At 46.7% G+C, this 20,271-nt stretch overlaps 2 protein-coding genes across 2 annotated transcripts in view; both read left to right on the top strand.

Moving 5' to 3' along the window:
* The window catches only part of LOC149351406 (uncharacterized), a 66,502-nt gene that overhangs the window by 33,002 nt on the left and 13,229 nt on the right, over positions 1-20,271 (top strand). The window contains exons 5-6 of the mRNA XM_089580727.1: positions 12,799-13,020; positions 19,819-19,966. Of these exons, the coding sequence (XP_089436853.1) occupies positions 12,799-13,020; positions 19,819-19,966 (370 nt within the window). The remainder of the gene's footprint in view (positions 1-12,798; positions 13,021-19,818; positions 19,967-20,271) is intronic.
* LOC149351407 (uncharacterized) lies at positions 6,887-8,598 on the top strand. Its single transcript, XM_089580726.1, has 2 exons — positions 6,887-7,616; positions 8,407-8,598. Exons 1-2 carry the CDS (start codon positions 7,272-7,274, stop codon positions 8,464-8,466), a joined length of 405 nt encoding a protein of 134 aa, XP_089436852.1. The 5' UTR covers positions 6,887-7,271; the 3' UTR covers positions 8,467-8,598.

Raw genomic sequence — 20,271 nt, 5'->3', positions numbered from 1 at the left:
ATCGAAACACTTTCAGGTAGCCCCTTTCTTCAGACGGCTTGATATTTCATATAAACGCCCGACTGTAACCACGATAGTACGGCTTATATAATGTCAATTAGCCAATAATACACGCCTGAGGAAAGAACGTAGAACAGCCAGTGCGGCAGACACCATCCTATCCGTACTTTACGGGCAGTTAAGTGCTGTTTTACCAAAGATCACATCTGCCATTCGGGAAAACATTCGAGGTCTTCCGCATGTCTTTCAGCCAGGCTAGGTGCATAAGCCAGGTGTCCGTCGCGTTTAGAGAAAATTAAATTGAATTTTCGCGTCGCACCTTCATGCTACATAAGTGGCTCTGACTCCTTTTCTTACTATTTTAGTGCTGCCATGGCATTTTGCCTTTCTTTTTTTGCCCCCCTCTGGGGTGTATCTTTTTTTTACTGCATATATCTTTCTGTGCTCTGTTAAATAAACCCCAGTTCAGAGTTCAGATGTCGACCTGTCGTTTCCTTTACCTCGGACATCATTTCTTTGCGCTGCGTTTTCACTACAAGTCCGAACCAACTTGCCGAGCTTTCCATCGTACTCACGCCAACCTGCGTTTCTCAACGAGTGTTCTGAACCGCAGACACGGCTTTTTTCCTCTTTTCCTGCGGGTACCGCAAGAACACTCAGCATGCATTTCCGATTTCCAAACAATAATTTGATGGCATACGAGAATAAAATCCCAAATTTTGCAAGGGCGCAGGTTTTTCTCACTTCCTGACTTTTTTTTCTCACTTCAGAAAACAGGCGTGATATGAGCGGTTCGGGTTCAAAATAAGCTGCTTTGCTTCGCAAAGAAAAAAAAATCTTTCTTTCGACTATAGAATGAAGGTACTGCACAACTTAGCTGCATGACTGAATGGCGGTTCGACGCACGATGAGTACCTGGTTTGTGCCAAAATGTGTGTTACAACGCGCTCTGAAATCGAGAGCATTTTTACACGATTGATACCTACTATCACCCAAAAGTCTTTTTCGAGAACGCGCTTAAGGTGCGAGGAGGGTGTAAAAAAACTTGAGATCACATTTGTAGATGTATTTATTTTTCTGCGACAAGTAAATATGAACTCATTTAAGTATCACCACATTTCTCTACTGTTAAAGAGTCTCCACAGGTGTTCTCGATATTAGAAGCAAGAGCTGGTGTTCTAACTCTGCTGCTTTAATAGTACACGCTCGATTTAATAGCTCCTGTAAGTAAGTAAACCCAAACGAAATCTTTTTCGTTGTTTAGTGTGCCTGATATTTATCCATGTGCGACTAACTACATATAAGCGTCTCCATACCTTTTAAATCGGCGTCCCTCATAGCCTCAGTCATTTTGGGACGTTAAACCCCCGCAAACAAATATACCTTATAAATCATTTCAAAGCGTTCACAAACATCAAAACACAGCTTGCCTGGCGTAGATCTGAAATGTATTCGGTAACATACCATATCTTATAGTGTCGCTTTAATCATACTTTTGCACATATTAGATCAAAATTTCTGCATGTCTCATAAGCCATTTTCAAGGTGTCCAAAAGCATCAAAATAATTTCTTTCCTGTCGGTTATTAGAACTCTGTCTCGTAGCGCGAAGAAAAAGCACCGTAATGTATAGGCTTAGAAGCTCTGATATGTTGAGCATGGTAGAGTAACATTAGGCACAGAGGTTGATAAGCCCCCTTTTTTATTGCGTCTATCTCAGTTTTTCCTCTACGTTCACTGCTTTCCATGCATCTCTTTTTTCTCTCAAGCTTACTCAAGTCTTTATTTTTTATTCAAGTTTTATTTCTCACAACCCTAATGAATGGCCCTTAAAGGGACACTAAACGGAAATATCAAACTAGGCAAGGCAGATAGAGACACTACCATGTTTTTTTTTTTTTTTTCTACGCGGAAATGTGAGTGCGTTGCTGAGAAAACCGCAAATGAAAGTCCCGAAACCCTTCCGGGTTCAAAGCGCCTGCGAAAAATGAACAGCCGCGACGTCAATTCTATGAGTCCTTTGCAACCCGGCTAATGAGAGGCGCCACTTCCAAAGACCGGAAACGAGGCCGAAACCGAAAGTCAGCAGATTTGTAGTGACGGCGGCAAGGTGCAATCGCAGGCAGGTTCCGCCCCTCACTATTTCAATGGGGATTCTCTGCTGCTGCATGACATGCGTCTGTGTCTCGTCGCAAGCTCCGTGGGTGCAAAAGAAACTACCTGGAGTTATCAAGGGCAGCCGCAGACTGCAGAACAAACTGCTGATCACGCTCACGCGCGTGTACTACATCGGCGAAAGTGATGACAGCGTGTGGCATTCGGTGTGTTGTGTGCTGCGTGAAGTGTACACGTAAGCTTAGAAGGATTCTCGAAAGCATGCGAGCAGCTGTAGCTCTCTAAAGTATCCATTCAATGCCACATCTGAGTTAAAAATTGTACGCATACTTCCCATCAAACGGCGCTCTATGCCATCGATCATCGCATGTTTGTTTGCTAACTACGCAGCGGGCGTGATCGCAGACAACCCTTGTGTTTTTCTCTGTTATGGTCGTTGCAATTTCTACCTTCGTGAATCGCTTCCTGTGTGTTGTAAGCGGAAACTAAGCAGGGTCGTTCCGCCCAACAATATATATTACGCCGCCTGCCGGCTATAGCAGTCGAGGAGATGCACGTATAACTTGGACGAACACGCATCAGCTGGCTGCATATTTTTCTCGCGGAAAAACCTGCTTCGCGTGCCGGCGCCTCACGTATACTCCGTGCGTGATGGCCCACGCCGGAAAACTTTTTTCTTCGATGAGCCAAATGAGAGGTTATGGTGCATACATGCGGCACCTCTCAGATATTTTTCAGCTCATATAAAAACATAGTAATTTCCACAGCGCAGAAAGCATGGAAGACCACGCGCTCGCATAGCGCTTCACACGTTGACAATATACATGTGGTGTCTGCATGAGCGCGTATAAAAAATAAAGAAACAAACGCTTTACATTTCACAACGCCCGCAGCGTGCACAAATTAGCCGATTCAACGGCTTAAGTGAGAACGAAACCGCTTCGCCGGCTGCGTAGCAAGAACCCACATCGTGAATGCCGTTGAGAGCTTGCGGATCTGAACTGTCGGCATACAATGGCTATACACGCAGCCTGAGTGCACGCAATGCGGGGCGTAAACTTCAACGCTCGTGTTCTGTGACTGACCTTTCTCTGCGTCGTCTGTTTTGCACTGTTTTTTCGCACTGTCGGCTGTATGCTGGGCGCGCTGCTTGCCTCGTATTTCGGCGGTAATTGCCCATCGAACCGGCGAAATAGCGTTCGTTCATGTTAATCGTCACCGCTGCACGAATCTGCCAGTGACGGCGCCACGTGTACCTCGCTGTTACTCAATTTTCTATCTTTCGAAAGCGCTGTTTTCAGTAACAAAAACATATTTTCTATCAGGTGAGCTTACCCTACCAGCCTAGCCTAAGTACTCTCTTTTAGTGTATCTTTAGCAAGAGGCTAGCGCAAAATTCTGATAAATGGTAAGTCGGTTCGAAAAGACTAATTCCTTAATCCTCAACGCACCACCCTGACCATGAACTACATGTCCCAAATGAAAAATACGTAGCACTTGGATGAGATACTCTCCAGTTGGGAGTCTCAAGAAAAGTGCTCGCCTTTTCATAGTTTTCAACTGGACTCAGAATTTTTGGGGCGAGAAACAAGCACTTTTATCCAGCACACTTGATTTTCATCAGATGTGCAACGAACTCGGGCTCGAAATAACTGCTGAATAGATTGAAATTGCTGAGAAGAAATTTATTAATGAAAACATCAAGCAGAGCATGTTTTTTGTAAATGCAGTAGAATTTGTTCAAAGAGCACGTTGTATGAGGAGCACTCGGGTACTGCTATGAGTTGATACTTTTCAGTATTCTCACCTCATTAGGGCAAGACAAAATGCTTGAGCAAATAAAAACATTTAAAACTCATTTCTCGGGACAATACTTCGAGTTGCCATCAACGCGCTCTAGAATAAGAGGTGCACATTTCGCGCAGCACACACGTTCTATACATATGGAGTCATGGACTGCTTGTGAGTTTGTGAACGTTTACTGTCCGCTTTCGGCGGCCGATGTGGTGGCGGTAGCGGTAGCGAAATGACAGATGCGAAAAAAGTCAGGAAAGGTTTGACGATGCCGTTCTGCAAGTCTTTCCTTCCAGTCTGAACGCACGTTTTGTTAAGCTGACAGGCGGGACGGGCTCGCTGAGGAGTGAAAAGCAGACACCCATCGCCATTAACGCTGATGACATGCGGTGCGCGGCGTCGTCCTTTATAGAACTTGCCGCGGAGCACGTCGCTGGGACCACCAACCGGAGGCAAGACTTTCACTTTTGCTTTTTTTCCCCGTTGCTTACCGCTCGCATTATATTTGCCTGAAGTAACCAAGCAACAGGGCTTGCTTCTCAGCCATATAATGGAGTCCTTAAGTCACCTGTAAAAATAGAAAGGTTTCCAAAGGCGAGGACAACGGTTTTCGTTACTTTACACACATTTAGAGATTAATGGGCACCATAAGTGCTGCACTACACGACTGAGAAACAAACCCCCTCGCCTGGTCACTTTTGGCAAATATGGTACATCGCCTCACCTCGCTAAGAAGACGACCTGCAGTCGAGTAATAAATGGCTCTCTTAAAAAACGTCCTGATTAGTTGAGGTTGTTGCGATAGCTGCCCACGCAGTTTTAAGGTGGTCCTTCACGTGAACATTAGGAACGGTGTCAAGTTACTTCTGGAGGCTGAAAGGGAGAGGGGACGGAGTTGAAAAAGACAGGGCTGGGGGCTTGTGTAAGGGAGTGCGTGAATCACTGGGATGCGAGCTCATTAGCTTTCCCTGTCAAGCTCCGTAACGTTGAAAGAATTTGTACGCAATACAAGGAATGAAACAAGGGCAGAAAATAAACCCAAGCGCTGTACTCGCCAGCCAACAGGAGACCCTTTGTGCGTGCTGCCGTCTGGAGACTGCGATAGCGTCAGAACCTTCCGGTTTCTGCCTCGTATGACTTCAAAGCACCGCGCTTTTTCTACTTTTTTTGCGATGGTTTGATTTGAAAGTGATTCACACACGGCGCTTTGGCTATTTCATCCCGAAAAGAAGTTAGCTTCCGGATGGTTTGTCACCATAAAGCGGCTCATCCCACGCACATGAGCTAAAGTTTCTCCATGCTCTTTTTGTGTTGTTTCAGCGCATGAACGTAAAATTACCACGTGGCCTTGCTAATATGATTTTTTTTATCGTTTGCAAAACCATCGAATATGTTACTAAGTTATATTTTCACTTTGTTCGTTGCTCTCTATAGCTGAAGCGTGCTTCACAAATTGATGTGTTTTTGAGATTGACATTTTCGGTATATAATGAGGAACGCTGCAGTGGAAAAAAAACGATGCGGCACAACACCACCCTCCTGTTGAAAAGTGCTCCAAGTAAAAGCAGTAATAACATGCAAATTATTCTACGGTATTTACGTGCAATTCAAATCGGTGTTAAAGCCGATCTTCCAGCGTTCATTTCTTATGCAAGCTAAATGTAAATAGAGAAAATTAAAACAGCCATCATTTGCTGTTCACGTTGCAGACCAGGGCGCCTGGCACAATAGAAGATCCAGGTCAGGCTACGACTGTGCGTGATCAAATAAAAGATTCTCTTCTTCACGACCGGCGAGTAAATCTCAAATTCAAAGTAAACCACTTAGGTGCGTTTTTACTAACTTCAATTTCTATGCCAATGAGTGCAGCGCCGGTATTAGGGATATTTTTACAAGCTTTAAAACACATAACTTGTGATCTTAACGTTGTCGATGATTATGACGACAAAAGATAAACTTGTCGATAGGACTCATTCGACTACTAATGGCACTCTTTTTTTTACTGCGCAAAATTCAATAACTTCGTGATGCCACTCCGCGAGTGGCGAAGTTTTTGTCCCGAAGTTAGGAATGCTTTCGTCGAATCTTATATTTTCTCTGTTTTATATAAATGCGTAATACGTTTAAAAGCACTAGCTCGTCATACTTTGGTTACAGTAAGCCTTAGTTTCCTTTCTTTAGAACAAAGAAACATATACCTCCATCTCTTCATTTTTTTCTGCGTAGATTACAAACCTTCTCTCACTTACCTCTCCTGTCGTCAGGTAGATATTGCTAAAAAAGCGAACGTAAAGCGAACGTCTGCAATACTACCACACACAGTGGTGCAATCACGCAGTTCTCCCTATTGCCGCCTTCTGCGATTCCCCATGCACCTTCTTCCCGCGCTTTCCTCGGCGCTCACAAGTGAAGCAAATCTACAAACGAAGCTTGGCTTTAGGCCGGTTTGCTTTTTCCTGGGAATTCTGTCCGTCGCCTCGTCACCGGCCGGTGCAAGGAGCAAGAGAACCGTTCGGCCGCTTTCGTCTTCCTGGCACGTCCGCGTGAGCATTGACTCCCGAGTTCGACACCGGGTCCAAAACTGACGCAACCAGCGGGTGACTCAGGGCGGCCTCGGGGCGGCCATGTCCCTGCGCGCGGAATTCCTCGCCACGCAGGCCATGCGGGTGCGCACGACCGTGCCACCCGGGACGCGCAGTTCAGCGGTGAGCTTGGCACTTGCACAGCGCATATTTTTGTATTGTTTTAGATCAAGCCAACTGCGTAATGACTCCGGCACCAGCTTGAACCCGGTCTCCAGTTACGCGGCCGCGGGGCAACATCTCTCGGGCCGGAGCCGCGCTAAGTTTAGCGCGGCCGACGCATCAGCGCGGGGAGAACCTCCTCTCCTTGTAAACGGCCCCTCCTCGCACGCCCGCCGGCGTCTGTGGAGGGCAGACAAACAGAACGACATTCCAGCCCGTTTTAAACCCTGGATATCCAGTGCCTGCGCACCGCGCTCCGGTGAACGAAGAGAGCAAAAGCGGCGCCGTGCTCATTAATTGCTGCCATATTTTCATACTCGAGCGTGCGTGAATCGGCAGGCAGTGGTGAGAAGTTGACGGTTGGGAAAGGGCCGCGTGTTTGTCTTATTTTTCCCCGCCGGCGGAAGGCCCTCCCGGTGTTGCCCCTCCCCTCTCCCGCTTCTCGGTAGATGTGCTTGGCTTTGAGACACGTCACGCTGACGAAACCCCGCCTTCCGCGAAGCCAGCGCATCTCTCCTCCCTCCGAGACTACAATTGACGCCGCCCGGGGCGCCGCTTTATAGTCGTACTCTGCATCTCGGTCAGCTCACGAGCAGAGCAGTTGAGCGAAGCAGTCGACATGGAAGAGAGCACCAAGGTTCCGCTCACGCCCGGCTCGGTCATCAACGTGCCGCTGGGCGCCAAGCTGGAGATGCAGCTCAAGCTGCCCACCGAGGGCGGCTGCGGCATCGTGGTGCCCTCCGACTGCGTGACCGCCGACGAAGGCCAGACAGTGCTCAAGAAGAGCACCCAGTCCCGCACCGAGACACAGCAGTCCAAGCGCGTGGCCACGCACGGCGACCAGACGGTCACCGAGTCCAGCCAGGCCGTGCGCAAGGTGATGCAGGACAGCCGCTCCATGGTGCACCAGTCTTCCACCGAGTCCAACGAGTCCCAGAGGATCGTGAAGACGACCGCGCAGCAGGTAGGTTCTGTTCAATCCAGTTGGAGCCCGAGTAACTTAAGCTTCGCCTGAGACGAAGCCGCGATAATGTGCTGGCCGGAACTGACAACCCGCTAGCACGTTATCTCTTTCTGCCATGGTTTTGCCAATTGCTGCTTTTTGCGTGGCCTTGCCGGGAAGATTTTTTCTGGTCATGAACTCATGAGAGAAAACAGGGGAAGGCTTGACTCAACGATGCGTTAAAGGCCCTACAACACAACGTTGACTCATGTCCTTTATTGTTACTCGCGTTCGTCTAAATTCAAGCTGCTCCTCAGTCCCGAGCACTCTGACCCCAATAAGCCTTCATGGAGGTTTAGCGTGCTTGTATACTTCCTTACCATTTTTCACTGCTGAAACCACGAATTGTCAAACGTAACATTTTCAGAAATAGCTATGAAAGTTTTTATTATCACTGCTGTTCACTGTGCCATTTTGCTGATTCCGGAGTTAGTGAGTACGTAGCACGCTGTGAGCCAGCAGTTTAGCACGGCGACAAGAGGAAAGCGCGCACTATCTACTTTTTTTTTCGCACCACATCATGACGCGAACTTTACTGAAAGTGTCCCCTAGTTCGTTCGAGTTGTCATAGGCGAACGTAAATTGTCCCACTAACATTAACAAAGGCGTTATTTTCCCGGTTTCATGTCTTCGTCGCAATCTCCGTCAAACTTACTGAATGTCGTAATTTCAGCTCCAGCGTGTAAATATACTACCACCATCTCATTCTTATCTTCTTCTTGCTCCTAAGATGTTTGTACTTCCTTTACAGCAAATGAAGTACTCGAAGCAGACGTTTTCATCGACGAGCAGCTTTGAGTCCCACAACTGATTTAGCCAAGGGACTACGACTCTTCTTGGCTGTGACGACCTCGTGGACCTTACTCATTCACTACTGCGTTGAGTGCACAGAGCCTATTTACTACGGAAGAACCACATCGCTCAATAAACAATTTTTACGTAATCGCGTTGATGTCTCTCTGCTTCGTAACCCAACAGTGGTTTAAAAACAGCAACGCGGTTCTACTGGCTTCAAGTCATTTATCAAGGAAGCCGGGAAACTTACCCCAGGCGGCTCATATTAACAGTATAAAGCTTTTGCATATAAGTGAACGGCGCTGTATTTTCGCAAGTATGCTGCGTCAGAACTAGAGGAATAAAGGTAGACAGAGAGCAAAGTGCTACCCTGCATTTTAATCACCAATTTCGATAGCTGCGAGATTGATCTCTTGCTTATTGATCTCTTACTTACATGACATCAGAAACGTGATCAGAATGACTTTCTTCTTCTGCTTTGCCCATGCTATACACTATCACGCAATCCTTAACGGGTTATTTTTATATACTCACTCTGCCAGCTTGTCTTCCTGCGTTCCAAGAACAATACCTCCACTGCGCCATTTCTTTTCCTCTTTAGATTGTTTGGTTGGCTCAAGTTCAAATGTATAGATAGGCTGCAAGTGCGCTGTAAGCTTCGCGTTTTAAACCCTTAGTCAGTGACGCAACTTGAAAGACGCCATGCGCTCAGTATCGTAACCCTATATTACGAGTACTAACGACTTGCTGCGCACGTGGATGGCACCGTTTTGCTCTTTTGTGAGTCTGCCGTTCAATACTAAAAATGCTGTCTGGGAGCGTATATGGCTAACAGCAGACACATAAAAGGTCGATTTAGTTTTATGGGGCTTAACGTTCCAAACCGACTCAGGCTTGGAGATGTAAAATTTCGAAAAATTATGAAAGCTCGAAAAAAAACAATTTTTTTCTTGTCTATTTTTTTCAGAAAAATACGATACTTTAGAAATAAACGATAACGCGTTTAATGAGGCTCATTTGCTTTGTAACTCGGAAATAAGTAAGGAATTATATCTTCCACCAAACAAAAGTTGCTGAAAAGCTTTCAGGAAAAGACGGTGACGTACTGTATACAATACAATCAACGCATAGGATTGCATCCGTTACTGCTGTGTAGGAGTATGCTTGCTCGTGCGCCTTTTCCCATGAGGTTCGAGTGCACGTACAGTCGTCCACACACCTATCTAGAGCGCTCGAACTGCGCACTGGGAAGTACACCTGTGTACACTGCGGAGTGTGATAATCCGCGATTAGAACAGGGATACATATGAAAAACTAGAGGAGGTGCTCCAAATGAGTAAAACTAAGAACTCTTTAATGTCTCCTCTTGAGACGCGCAGTGCTGGAAAGTTGTGTGTAAATCGCAGGGCTTGGCACATAAGTAAGCAAAATAGGTAGATTAAACTTCTGAGACTGCCCCCCTTTTGGCCGCTCTTTGAAAGCAAAAAGCCTCCGTCAGCATATTTCTTACGTAAACAATCCAAGTAGGGTTTTTAACTATCATGAATCATAGTCAAGAAATTAAGCGTTCAATTCCGATTTAAAAGGCGAATTCTTAGAAGCGTAGTAACAAGGTACTGTTTCTCCAGTACCTTGTTACTACGCTTCTAAGAATTCGCCTTTTAAATCGGAATTGAACGGGCACCATAGTATTTAAAAGAGTTCGTTAGGTCCCCACCTAAGGCAGCCCATTCCATTTTTTTTTCTGGAATGCCTAACACACCAGTGCCTCCCTATCTCTTTTAACCCCGCCGTCTGTCATAAAATACCGATGATACAAATCCATATATTAAATCAAAAACACCGCCGCAGTGGCTCAGTGGTTATGGTGTTCGACTGTTGTTCCGAAGGACGCAGGTTCCATTCCGGCCGCGGCAGTCGCATTTCGATGGAAGCGAAATGCTAGAGGCTCGTGTTCAGTATGGTGTCAGTGCACGTCACGGAACACCAAGGGCTCGAAGTTATCTGGAGCTCTCTTCTACGGCATTCCTCACAGCATGGGCCGCTTTGGGACGTTAAACGCCGTTAAACAAAAGATAATACATCAAGATGTCCTTGTTTAAATGATTTCTATGCATCACGTACTATTTACAAATAAATACAAAATCTTGCTCACATCACAAGTCTTGTAGTCTCCCATTTGCAAAGTTTTTCTTCAGTAGCATTTAAATATGCATAACTGAAGAGCACGTGAGCCTGTGTAAATTTTTAAATATATGTATGCTTCGCCTCTTGAGTACAGGACTGTGAGAATTTGTGTGCGGTTCACTCGTAGTCGGAATCAAAGTGGACAAGGAAAGTAAAAAATGTAGTATATACTTGGTGAAGACATATCAATACAAGTGGAAGGCCAAGTTTTTTGGAGGGCCACAGATGGCCCACGAAAATGTAAAGTGTGTGTCAAAGGACTCAGTGTTATACATATCTTTATACATCACGAGCGTCTAGAACCAAAAAAAAAAGTATTTTAACAATTCGTGCACTCAAAAGATTCTATTGCGCCTTGTGCTATTGTTTCAGAAAACTTGTTGATCACCCATAGCACCTCAGGCTATTTTTGCTACATCCCTGCCTTTCCTCGTCATCTTTATATATATATATATATATATATATATATATATATATATATATATATATATATATATATATATATATATATATATATGCATAATGCTTTCAACACGTCATAATTCACCAAAACTTGGAAATTCTAAATTTATACTCCACTTGGCTCCAGAGGCCTTTAGTAGCCGATGTGTCATAACTATTAAACATCATCAACAAATGAAATTGCAAACTTTACCTAGCCCTGCTCTGTTGATCACTTTACAAAATTTAGACAAGAAACACTGATAGACAAAATGAGCTGGTACAACCCAGTAATAATGATGCACGAGTCTTCAATTATTCGCCTCCTGGTTTTGCACTTATCTGTGAGCACATTCAAGTGAACTCCAAGCACACTTATCACTTATTACAGGCTCCTTATTAACCACATCGGTTGTAACTGCTTGAGGCAGCTAGCAAACTAAGCGTGGTACTCCTGTAATGACCTGCAGAAATCCTTTCACACTTAAAGCACTAGGGTGTGTTCAAATTATCTTGTAATGATTTAAGGGTACAGTACCAGTCCATTTTTATGAAAAATCCAGTAATGAAATCTCCCCAAGAAATTCTGCGAACGTTGCAACAGCACAACGGCTCCTCGCACTTGCTTCACCTCAACAAATAAATGCGTGCGGCGGTGCACCCTTTACAGGACAACTATATCCGCATTATACCGGACCAGAATTTGTGTGCGCTGCCTGTTCAGCACGTAAGTGCTCAGTTGACAAATGGGTCACCATGATCATACCCATGTTAGCACGCATAATAGTAAAGGTCAAACTGATCAAATGTTGTTGCTTTCAATTCCGTGCATTGTACCGGATTCACCTGTGTGAATAGAAAAGAGCGCCCCATGGCGCTCAGCCATGCTCAGAAAGCAGTAGTGAACACGGAACCCATTAGAATAGCCACCACCCCGCAGTACACACTCCCCATAATTTACGAGCACGCTGTTCGATACTCTTGCAGCACTGAAAAATACCTCTGTAAGCAGCTGTTTCTAGTGAAATTCTGCTATATATTCACGAACAGGAAGTTTTCCGCTTTCACGCGTGAATAATAAAATACTGGGGTTGCAAATGACCGGTTTCTCTTGTGTGTGTCGATACTGGCACCGGTGGTGCTGTAAAATATATTGTCAAGCTTTTCTTGAGGTGAGGTACGCAAATACGGTAAGAAACTTCTCAACAGTCCTACACACGTCAGGCGTCATTACACGAATAAATTGAGGGCAATAAATACGATAAAATAATTGTAGGGTTGCACTTTAAACATTTTATAACTGCTATAGCTGATTACTACTGCACGTAAAATAAACAACAGCTAGTTTCCTGGCGCTCAACATAAGAAGTTTGTTGCTCTCCGAACCCCCTGATAATGGCACTTAAAATTTCTCCTCCAGTAGTCCCTCTCCCTCTGGGTTACTGTAGATGCTTTAAAACCCCGACCTAAGACTAAATTTTTCTGATTTTACGCACGCCTCAAAGCCTAAAATTGTTGTGCCCAAAAATCGGCTCACGATGTAAAACAAGAAAACAGGCAAAAGCTTCATTCACCCTTCGTCTGTTACGTGCGCAAAAAGCAGCCAGTGGTTCCTTCGAGCGGTTCTCAAACGGCACATAGGACATGTCCCGCCCTGCGAGCAGCGTTAAGCAGCCATTGAGCCATTTTCTCGGACGGTGCCCGTCCTTCCACCGTGCAGAGCGTGACGGAGACGAAGAAGGAGACCTCGCAGCTGCCGTCGGGTGGGTCGCTGCTCTCCACAACCACCACGGTGACAAACCGTTCAACTACCAGCAGCAGCAGCTCCAAGAAAGCCCCGCCGCCCACTGCGCCCAAGCCCAAGCTCAAGCTGAACACGGAGCTGGCCTCAGACGTGGCCCGCTTCGGTTTCCCTCCGGACAGGCCCTGCTCCAGCGCCAGCGTGAGTATTTCTGGGACCGCGAGACATGCGTCGCCCGTAAGGAGCGTACAAGCCGTGGCGTAAAGTTAAAAAAAAAACGAATATAACAGGCAGAAAGCATCGTTCGTAATGCAGAGGACACTAGCATTCAGGGTTGCGCATCTGAGGGCCCCATAAATGCGCTGACGGTCGTTAACAGGTACCCACTTAATTACCACCAAGAAACAGCAGGCTTTTTCTGTCACACCTAGCAACACAGGGCCCTTCTCTATAGCATTGCTCACCCTGTACTAGAAGAGACGCGTGAAAAAGAGCCAAGGAAGACCACAATGCTATACTTTATCCGTGCTTTAACCATAAGCAGCCAGTTCATTTTGTGAGCGCTCATCTGTTGATACCACTGCCGCCTATTTATAGTCTGTATTTTCACAATTTCTTGAGTGCTGTTCTAGGAATGTAAGCTCAGACACAAACCTCGCACAAACATCGCAATACGAGATTGAGGTACATGCTCCCATGGCTATATGAGACAGAGCGCGTATATGCTCGAACGGGCTTGTTGCAGCCGCCCAGAGAGTTCACCTTCGAAGCAGCTGCTCATGGTCAGCACAGAGCTTTGTCCACATGACACAAAGCAGCTTAGGCGCAGTGCGTCAGCCAGTTATTCTCGTTGTCGCGCTTCCATAACTCTTGTTAGCGATTCAGCATTCAGAGTGCAACGTTTAAATTTGCAAGAGTGCATGTCACTGGCAATGTGGCAAGGCCTTAACGAACTGCTCGTTTTCCAGTGGGACTAAGAATGGAATTAGTGAAGTTAATCATAGTAAAAGGTGCTTTTTTTCAGCCCTCGTGAAAGATTTTCTTTTTATTTATTCACGTTATATGACCAGTTATCGCCCTCCATTTAATGTAAGGTCACATCAAGGACTTTTATTTTGATCGCTTGCATCAAGAATATCACAGTACTGCGAAGTCGTTTCAGTATGCCTCAAAATCACAAAATAAACGATTATTTAAGCCCAAGCGACGAATGTGCAATTCTCATTGCTAGCGGAAGTACGTCTCTCGCCGAAGCTAATTTAACACGACTTGATTTGATCCAGAATAGACATCATCCTGCTGCATGTAGGCGAGAACAGAATTGAAAGAGCCCACTTGTGCTAAACGAGCCAGTATGTGCGAACCTATGCGCAAGTCTTAACAGCAGATATATTTACAAGCACTTTACATAGCCCCACTTCTGAGATTTAGTGCATCTTGCGAAATAAGCCATTGATAGCACATGAGCACACTACGCCATATTGAGAAAAAGTGACAACATGGCAAGAAATTCCAAAATAGTGGCAAGAATTCATTGAAAGACAAGAATATAAAAAATAACCATAATCGAAGCTTCCCGTTTCCTTGTTATTACTATTTATTTTTCAAGTACCCACAGGATAATGCAAATGTTCTTTCCTCTCTTCCCGCTTCTAAACGCTTGCAGACAGTAAGAAAGGGGGGGGGGGGGGGCAGAACAAAGGTAGCGGGGCTAAAAAAAATTATGGACGTGTTTGTTTACATACGACAGACAGCATATTTGAGGTGGTCACCCAAACGTATTTCAGATGTTCCAACTAGTGTGGTCTTTTTCCCGAATAACTGAGTGTTGCTTTTTTCTCGATTTATTTCTATTCCCCAATGCTCAACGTGAATGCTTAGAACAGAAATAGTAGAGCCACTGGGCACGTCCGTAACGCGTCAAGTATCTCAAAGTAAGGTCTCGCCTGAAAGTAAAACAACTTAACTGTGCGAAGCATCGAAGAATGGCCTCCTTCTATGCTTCACTTGGCTTCCCGCTCAGAAGAAATCCTTGCATTTAAGCGCATCAGCCAACTTTATGGGGCTATCAGTAGCTCATTAGTATGAAACTATTCAATATGGTTATGACGTTTATTGGTATTACTTGCTCACAGCACTCTAGACTTGCGTTCGGCTCACCCACACAAAGGTCCGATCACTTCTGGTTGCCATGAGCGCTCAAGTGCTATAGGGCTATCATAGGAAAATTGTATGTCCTTACAGAGACGCACGCCGTTAAATACGCTGCTACCATCACCGTATAGAGCATGCCTCGGCATTTCATTAAACATATCAAGTCGACTCCAATGTGCCGCCCAAGCTTGAAAAAAAAAAGCGCATGAAACAAATTCAGTGCACAGTTCGATAGGTATGCCGTAGTTTTACCATGCCTAGCATGCGAGATATCGCTGCTTTGAACCGCCGCGGTGGCTCAGTGGTTATGGTACTCGGCTAATGACCCAAGGACGTGGTTTCGATCCTGGCCGCGGCGGTCGCATTTCGATGGAGGCGAAATGCTGGAGGTCCGTGTACTGTGCGATGTCAGTGCACGTTAAAGAACTGCTGTTTGTACTCCACTACGGCGTCCCTCATAACCTGAGTCGCTTTAGGACGTTAAACAACATGAATCAATTGCTTCTTTCAATACCTGCACCCACCGCGGTGGCTCAGTGGCTACGGCGTTCTGCTGATGAGCCCAAGGTCGCGGGTTCGACCCTGGCTGAGGCGGCTGCACTTCAGCAAAGGCAGAATGCAAAAACACCCGTGTGCTGTGCGATATCTTAAGAACTCCAGGCGGTCGAAGTTAATCCAGTGCCCTCCACTATGGCGAGCTTCAAAGCCCCCAGTTCTGCATGGTGCGTGAAAATCCATTATTCAGTCAATCAAACAATTTTTTTTCAGCAGGGAATTAAAGTCCACTTCCGAGATTCAGAATCAGACGTTAACAAAAATTGTCGGCCCCGTCGTCATATAAAATTTGCCTTTACTAAACAGGCTTTATTTAGCTTGTAAATTTTAACATAGGGACAAACTTATGAAACACAATGCTGCATTATTTTTTTTTTGTCTTGTCTCCGCTTCAAGCAAAACTAAAGGAAACGTACCACTCCCTTCTGCCCACGAGCAACAGCCTTAAAGAGCGATTTTTCAGAGGAAATGAAAAACTATAATACGAACAAAAGGTGAAAAAAAAAGGCGAAGAATAAGCGAAGCGGGCGGCACGAGCGCACTGCTGGGCTAAAATAGCAAACTTTTATGTCCATGGTACGCACAAACCTGGCGAAGAGAGTTTCCTTCGACGCGAGAAGCTCCGTGCAGACGGAACGAGGCAAACGAAGGGCAGCGAGGTTAACCAGAATAGCATCCGGTTCGCTACCCAAGCCCAGCGGAATGGGGTAAAGACAAGACCAACGTCTACACTGTAGGAACATTGAGAAGGAAGGAAAACTAGGGAGAAAAAAAAAACGAGTAATTTACGCCGTCCACCGAACTCTCCTGGCACAGCTCGGACAAACTATTAATTCTCACCTCACGTGTCACAAGCGCGCTCCTGTCTTCCTCGCGCATTGCTGACAGCTCCCGAGCAGAGCCTGAGATTGTGTGGAGCGAAAACAAAGTGAAGCGAGGAAGTGTTCGCAAAGCGGGTTCTCTCAAACGGCGATATTGCGAGACGAGTTTTTGCTCAATCGTCCCGATTCGGAGCACAGCGCGGTATGGTGTTGCCGCCATGACGGATAGAATTAAGTAACGCGTTTCTGACCCAGCCGAGAAATACAAATTTTATTCCAGCAACGCCCAATTCCAAACGTCGTAGCGAACGCAAGCGCGTGGGTTTATACGCGGTGCCAGAGGTCTCTCAGTACGTCGTTTGGTGTTCTTTTTTTTTTTTTTGCTCGCCTTCTGTGTCACCAAAGAAAATACGACCGTTTACCTGCTTTCTATCTTGACTTCAACTGTTCCATTTAGGAATCTTAATTATGATGTTTGCCCTTGCAACAGTAGATCGCTGTGACTTTAAGCCATGCACTAACGGAGACGAACTGACGAAAACGCATATTATGTATGCGGGCACACATCAAAAGCAAAAATTATAGCATAATTCTCGGCAATTTCAGAAGGCAAAAAAGGCCATTAACAATGAGCCGTAGGCATTCTGCGTTTTTTTTTTTTTTTCATTAACTCGGCGCCGTTGCGAGAGAGAGTTTGGCTGACACTAGAATAAACACTGTGCACGTCCATTAAACACCGAGACGCGTCTCCGAGTTCCCTGTCAGCGACTCGGTGGCGCAGTCGAGAGGCACCCGAGCAGCAAGCCGGCTGCCTGTTTATTTCGGGCCGAATGCCCCATCCTCCCGGCGGCCGCCTTTTTCCGGAGCTCGGCACGGGTCGAGCACTGGCAGCGCCCCTCCCCGGCGGAGCCGGCGCTACACTGCCCAGGCTGCCGGCGGCAACTCCTGGACTGTAGCCACCTCTCCCTCCCTTCTCTTTTGTTCACCGCCGGCGAGAGCTCTCGCAGGCTCATTCGCGAGGGATGCGAGGACAGCCGTTTCCCCCTTCCCCGCTTTCCTTGAATCCACCTTGAGCCGCCAGCGGCGGCCTCAAAAACGCAATCAGGAAACGCTCGGGCCGACCGCACGGAAGGCCCTGCCCGCCACCGTCTCGTGCATCGCGCGCAAGCCTCGATGAACCGCGATGACGGCCACTGGTTGCGAAGGGACGAAAGCGAGAGAGCAGGTCTGGCTGCGCGGGTGGTTCCGCCCGCACCAGTGAGAAGGTGAGCCGCCGGCCCGACTCCCTCCCTCCCCGCCGCCGAGACTCGATTTCTGGGGGCGCGGAATTTTTCAGCACATGCCTCGTTGCGCACGCACTTGGTCCTCCTCCTCTGCGTTGGCTCCCCTCCGGAAAGTTGACAAACTTTGTTGCTATCAAAGCCAGATGCCGACACTCGAGGATGACTTGGAGAGCCTTATCCGTGCAGCCTTCCAGCATCGCCCCAAGAAGTTGGCCTAGAGTTTAAAGTGACGCTGCTTCCACTGCCTGCATCCTCCTTTTTCGCTGTTGCCGTTGTTGACTGTTCACGCTTTCTCTTGGGAACCGCTGCGCGGTGGGAGGCGACGCGCACACAAAGCTCCACTGTGCTCGCACGGCTTAGCTTCCGCGACTTCAGTGCTGGTCGGTGTAGTGCCAGGTTTTCCTCCTTTACCCGCAGTTATTCTTCCGGGCTTTCTATTTTTCCTTTAAGACGCTAAATTAAAGGTGACATCCTGCTCTTACTTGATTTTCTTCTTTTGTTTAGTGGCTCATTAACGACTTCGGTACGTGCTCACCGTGATGCTTCAACAAGCAGTCATATCACTCAGATCCTCGCTTTGGTCGGTTACCTTATTTTGATGCAGGAATACCGTCGCACTTTTATTCTTTTTTTATTCACGTCCCAATGAGCTATCCACACCTACAGTATTGCACGTCGTCTACAGAGTTGCGGGAAACGTATCGACTACAGCTCCTAGCGTATCCTGCAAGAGGTTCAATGATGGTAGCTCCAACGTGAAGGGGTGAAAACTACGGTAGTGCTTTGAGCCGTTTCTTTCGGTAGTCAATGCGGTAAGATGGCGCAAAGAGAGATTAGACCACTCCACCGCGCAACGGTTGGCTGGATATATGCCTGGGTTTATCAATACATTTCATCAGCAACCGCTGGAGTGCTTCGGAAAATTAACCTCGAAACTGCTTTTGTCGCCCTGATGCTCAGTACTTCAAGAGAGTAATTAGACGAGCCAGTTGGCACAGTTGGTGAGCACATTTGGTGAGCACAGTTGGTGAGCACATTTGGTGAGCACAGTTGGTGAGCACAGTTGGTGAGCTCAGTAGGTAACCCAGTTGGTTGGACAGTTGCTAAGCTCAGTATTTGTTTTAGACGAAAGGCCCGCAGTATTTATCGACCAGATGATACATATAATCTTATTCCTGCACACACTCCGTTTTTGTATCCAATAAGAAGGGGGGAGGGGCGCTTCTGTTTTTTCTATACCCATGCATCTTATCTGCTCTGGAAACAAGATTTTCGTTGCGTGCATAAATACATAGGAAGTCATATCTGTTAGCGTGAACAAACATGGACATAGACCGAGGAGCCGACAGGAAGAACGCTAATCTAAACATCTACTAGCCCAGCTTTCCGCTTTAAATGCATATATACAGCTCCGTGGTTCATGAGAAAAACTGCTTCTAGAAACGGGTTTTCTGTCGAGTGTTAAGGCATTTGTCTGGACCTTTGCTATTTATAAAATCTAGTTCGCTTCGCTGAAAAAAATTGACCAGTTTCGTGTCGCGGCTGCTACAAACGCAAGCTGGTGTGTGTCCAGGCAACACCCTCTACTTATTTTGTCTTCATTCCTGACAGAATTGAAAAGCCCTAAAGTCAAGCTGACCTCGCTTACCTCGCTTACCTGTTTCCCCAACTGAACTTGGCACGCAAAGAATACAGTGAAAGCAACGGTATTATCCAACTAGTAATCAGTACGCTAACAAGGACTGTCTTCCGCGCTCAGGCGAGCTTCTGGGAGGTTAAACTTGTCGATGGACTACGACAGTACTAGATCGATTTTTTTATTTTCAAAATTACTTCCCTTCCTCGACTTCGTACTACAAGCCTTTCATCATAAGCACAACCCAGTAAGTAAAAGCCAGATATCAGGTGCTTTTTTTAGAAATACGGCTCGCTAGGTCCAGCAACACGACTGAACAGCATTGTCCCCTTCTCTCCCCCATCTCGTGATCATTCATTTTGTGCACTGACAGCACGTTTCACGGCATGATCTACGGAGCCCTCACGCCTTCCCCTCCCCCCCCCCCCCCCATCCCTCCCCCACTGCACGCAAACTGATCTCCTGCTTCGCTGCTCAGGCGGCGTGCGCGCACCCAAACGGCGCGTCCCGACGAGTGCGTATCCGCCTTCTACTCTTGCCCGGTGCGCAGGAAGCCAGCGGGCAGCCGGCACAGCAGGCTGGAGGTTCGCAGGACAGCCCGCTTCTGAGCCCCACGGGACTGGTGCTGCTGCCAAAGTTCTACGAGCCGCCCGCGTACAACTCCGCCATGGACGTGCACCCGCTCAGCCACCACAGGAGTAAGGTCCCCCCCTCCAGTGCAATCATCTTGATCTTTCTTCTTTCCTTCATGCCAGTCCGGAGTTGAGCACGCGAATCACGTTTCAGTGCATTCAGTAGGAAACAAAGGAACTTGCCAAACCTTTCGTTTTTTGAAATTGCAAGCGGCGGCACATGAGGATAAAAACGTTACTCACGGCACGTAAAGCTTAGTTCAGCAAGGGGCGCGTGTGGCTACACGGCGCCAGTGAACTTTTTGGATGTGTAGCAGAAATTGATATAGGCCAGTGAGACAAACTTTGTAACGCAATAGATCGCAGTTCTA

This window comes from Amblyomma mixtum, chromosome 3, assembly GCF_055824585.1.
Source record: "Amblyomma mixtum isolate Tamu chromosome 3, ASM5582458v1, whole genome shotgun sequence".
NCBI lineage: Eukaryota > Metazoa > Arthropoda > Arachnida > Ixodida > Ixodidae > Amblyomma > Amblyomma mixtum.
The sequence above is the reverse complement of the archived record's forward strand: the minus strand, read 5'-3'. Positions and strand labels throughout refer to the sequence as shown.